Raw genomic sequence first — 3,931 nt, forward strand, 5'->3', positions numbered from 1 at the left:
CATCGACTGTAAGCCTAATTCCATGTCTGGCGTGGGAATGACAAGTTGGTCGTCGGTGTTCGCCGCACAGTCGGCCTTGTTCAGATCCTCCTTAGTCATCGACTGTAAGCCTAATTCCATGTCTGGCGTGGGAATGACAAGTTGGTCGTCGGTGTTCGCCGCACAGTCGGAGTTGCCACGAAGAACACATGTGTCAGCTGGTTGATTTACAGGGGTGCAAGAACCTAGTTTCCTCTTTCTGGACAACAGTCCCACAACCCGCTCTGGGGGCCCTTTGTTGCGATCCATTGTAACAAAAAGTAACAGCATAGGTCAATAGAAAGCTCACAACATGCACCACATCAATGTGCTCAACCTCAACTCAATACAAAACGGTCGCTGTAGGTCGGGAGAGTTGGAACTGCAGGTCGGGGGCTTTGGAACTGCAGGTCGGGGGCTTTGGAACTGCAGGTCGGGGGGCTTTGGAACTGCAGGTCGGGGGCTTTGGAACTGCAGGTCGGGGGCTTTGGAACTGCAGCATGTACGTGGACGTAGAGTGGCGGAACGACGAAAACGCTCTATCTTTTCAGAGAGATTCGAAGGTGTTTCAGGAACAAGAGCTGTCAACTAAAGGTTCCTGCCTCGTACGAAGATGGAACCGTGACCGCGAGAGCTAGATGGACACCCGGGATCCCAATGGCAGTTCAGAAATACTGGAGCGACTGGAGTGACACTATCACCTGGTCTCTAGGCTGAAGGTGGCGATGGTTGTCTTTTATTTGAATAATGTAATCAAAAAATTGTGTACATATGAATAACAATAAAGTCTTCAATGTCACAATGAACCCAATGTCATTTGTATTTCTTTTGTCATATCAGGGTTTCGGTTATTGTTACATTACACACAGACGCAATAAAAAGGCAGTACACAGCCAATAAGTGTCCAGCAGGCAAGCCGGCGGGCATTATATATCGTCGACCTGTGGGGACGGCGGGCAGTAACGTGCTGTGCTGTGTTGCCTTGTGTTTGTTGATCATACACAGGGACGGCATGAGGGTTACATTACCCTACAAACGATGAGATACTACCTAAACCGCTTTAGATTCACTACACCTATATACTCAGAGAGCTTCACAAAGGACTTATTGGAACGACTCAGGGACAAGGCGTTGGTTTCGTATTCCACGGTGATCAGATCTACGGGCGACCAGACGCTTAGTGGTTTTGTTTATTTAAGAACGCAAGGTACTATCAACAGTGTGGACACGTACTTAAATAGCATAGCATCAAACTGCCGAGTAGAAGTAACACCAATTCCTCAGCGTGAGTCCGCCAACACCTTGCTCCGGGAGTACTCCGCGCTTGTGCAGCACGGCGGCGGTGTGCTCGAACAGCAACACGGAGAGGAATTCGATATCAGAGCGGTGACAAGGTATACGTTTGCCGCAACAGGCTACACTTCCACGGATCTATCGTGTCTGGTGGCCGACCTGGAGACATCCAACTACGTGTCGTGCATAGTATTATTGCAGGAAGATAGTACCGTGTGTGGGTTCATACATGCGAAAGATGCCAAGTGCTCGCGGCTCATTAGGAAATCATTAAGCGGCAACCTGATTATCGACCCAGTCGACGCGGGCACAACTGACGGGGACGCCATTGACTTCTACAAGTCTATAGTGTCCAACGGAAACGCTGCCGTTCTATGTGCGAAAGACCAAAGAACGGACGACGTGAACAACGTAATCGCTCCGACACACAGCTCCACTTCGACGGGGGAGTCTAAGTTGCTGGTTCGAAGATATCAGGTGGAAAACAAACCCGGGTGTTCTGATGTCATTGTTATACGCGATCCGCCAGCAGGCACACCGATACTCGAGCAACCAGAGTCGCAGTTGCTCGCTGTGATTTCCGAGACTCAGAAAGCCGAACCTGTATCGGCGAGCACTCTAGCTCGCCGCGCAACGGCTACAAGAAGAGCTAAACGATCAGCGGTCCGCCGCAGTTCCAATTCCAACAGTCGTCAATGGAACAGTGTGTTTTGCAGAGAAATTAACTGGTTGGCACGCCGTAAGCGTGCCACCGAATTACAGCCCATTACCTCGGCCGACATCGACACGTGCGAAACCACCAAGGCTCTGTTAAACATCAACACCTGCGAAGTGCTTCTGCGGTTGTACCACCGCCATCGCTCTTTTGTCACTGTAGCGGATTAACATTACATGCGTCTCGCGTGACCGCCATGGACAAGTACGAGATTGTTGCACAGGTAGGCGAAGGGGCATATGGTGTTGTGTACCACGTTAAGTGTCGCGTTACCGATCAACGCTATGCGTTGAAGTGCCACCGCAATTACGAAAACGGCACTATGACGGACTCCACCGTCCGGGAACTGTCTTGTCTATCGGCTTTGAGAGGCCATCCTAATATAGTGGAGACGCTGGACTGTTTTCTTCACGATGGCGAGATAGCAACGCTCATGCCCTACCTCCCTTTAACGCTGTTTGAGGTGATCTACCAGGGTCGCTATCACTCGGGCCTGTTGCCGATTACGTTTATCGGCCGTTTCTCTCTGGAGATCGCCGACGCTCTGGCTTACATGCACGGGCTTAACATGATACACAGAGATCTGACACCCGCTAATGTGTTGCTCACAGCGGACACGCTAACCGTGAAGGTGGCAGATATGGGCCTTTCTAGGTATGCTGCGAAGTCCATGAGTTCTGGGTTGGTAACGGAGTCCTACAGAGCCCCGGAATTATTTGACACAAAGAAGGAGGGTATCGCGCAGTACACCTGCGCTATCGACATGTGGAGCCTGGGCGTGCTGATAGTAGATGCCATGGAGGCGACGATGACCTTTCACAGTAAAAACTTTCCAACGTATAAAATCATCAATGAAACTCTCGGTCGCGACGACCACGACGACGAAAGCATCTGGAATCCCATGTGTGTAATGCCCACCCTGATGCGGTGTACAGAGGTGAAGAGAATCGCGTTGGCATTGCTTCAGTACGACCCGAAGCGCAGACTCACTGCGCGGACGTTACTGGATGACAGTAGATGGAAACGGATCGCCGCCGCGATCACCGATGTTGATATTGACCGTGTGAAACGTTACGCTGGCATTCAGCGCACAGCCTGTAAATCACACTAGTGTGCTCATATGTATGTGTATGTGTATGTTTGTGCATTCATACAATAAAGCATCTCACTCCCTTTGTCATTGTGCTGTCATGTTTGTTTTATTTGCGTGGAAGACAAGATTGTTATGCATACAACCAGAGTCCATATAATACCACATGTTGACACTGAGCAGACCCCAACAGCGTCGTTGTTCATATGTAGAGACGCGCAAACAGTGGCAGGAGGAACACTTTTGCGTCGAGTCCTCCGTTGCGGCTGGCGTCGGAACGGCAAACGTTGACTTTGTTGATCGTGGCTTCTATCCTGTCAACTGTGAACATATACCATGGTAATTAACACGTAGTTTATATATTACACAAACATACACACGTGTGGCATTCGGCGGGCTTACGTTTGGCTAAAATGGCATACAGCTGCACCTTGGTGGTGTCCACGGGCTGCAGGGGGACCAATTTGGGTATGGCAATGCGGCAGTCGTCTGTGCACACTAAGGATGAAAAGAGTGCATTGTTATTTTTTTTTTTACTCGACACCCCATCCAACAACCGTGTCGATATCGTGATATCGCAGGGGGGGGGGGGGAATATGTGCTTACTACGTACAGCGAGTGGTAGTCTGCGGTGTCATGTGCTCGGGTTCCTCTGCCGTGCTCCCAGTGGCAGGATCATCGATTGAATCAGCGTCGTCCGGATTACCGTCGAGAGACCGACTGACTTGTGAACAGGACTGATCCGCTTCAGCACTTTGCCGTGTGTAAATGAAATACTTGTAGTTTACATTGCCGCGCCCCACAAACGTCGTACC

General features: G+C 50.4%; 1 protein-coding gene across 1 annotated transcript; it reads left to right on the forward strand.

The window, feature by feature from the left end:
• The first annotated feature begins 2,222 nt into the window (after positions 1-2,222).
• LOC146566703 (cyclin-dependent kinase 3-like) lies at positions 2,223-3,137 on the forward strand. The gene has a single exon (XM_085287857.1). It carries the CDS (start codon positions 2,223-2,225, stop codon positions 3,135-3,137), a length of 915 nt encoding a protein of 304 aa, XP_085143983.1.
• Positions 3,138-3,931: the final 794 nt, after the last annotated feature.

Source organism: Mchenga conophoros, linkage group LG9, assembly GCF_057382185.1.
Source record: "Mchenga conophoros isolate Kocher_MC1m ecotype Shallow Benthic linkage group LG9, M_conophoros_male_GT1.1, whole genome shotgun sequence".
NCBI classification, from domain to species: domain Eukaryota; kingdom Metazoa; phylum Chordata; class Actinopteri; order Cichliformes; family Cichlidae; genus Mchenga; species Mchenga conophoros.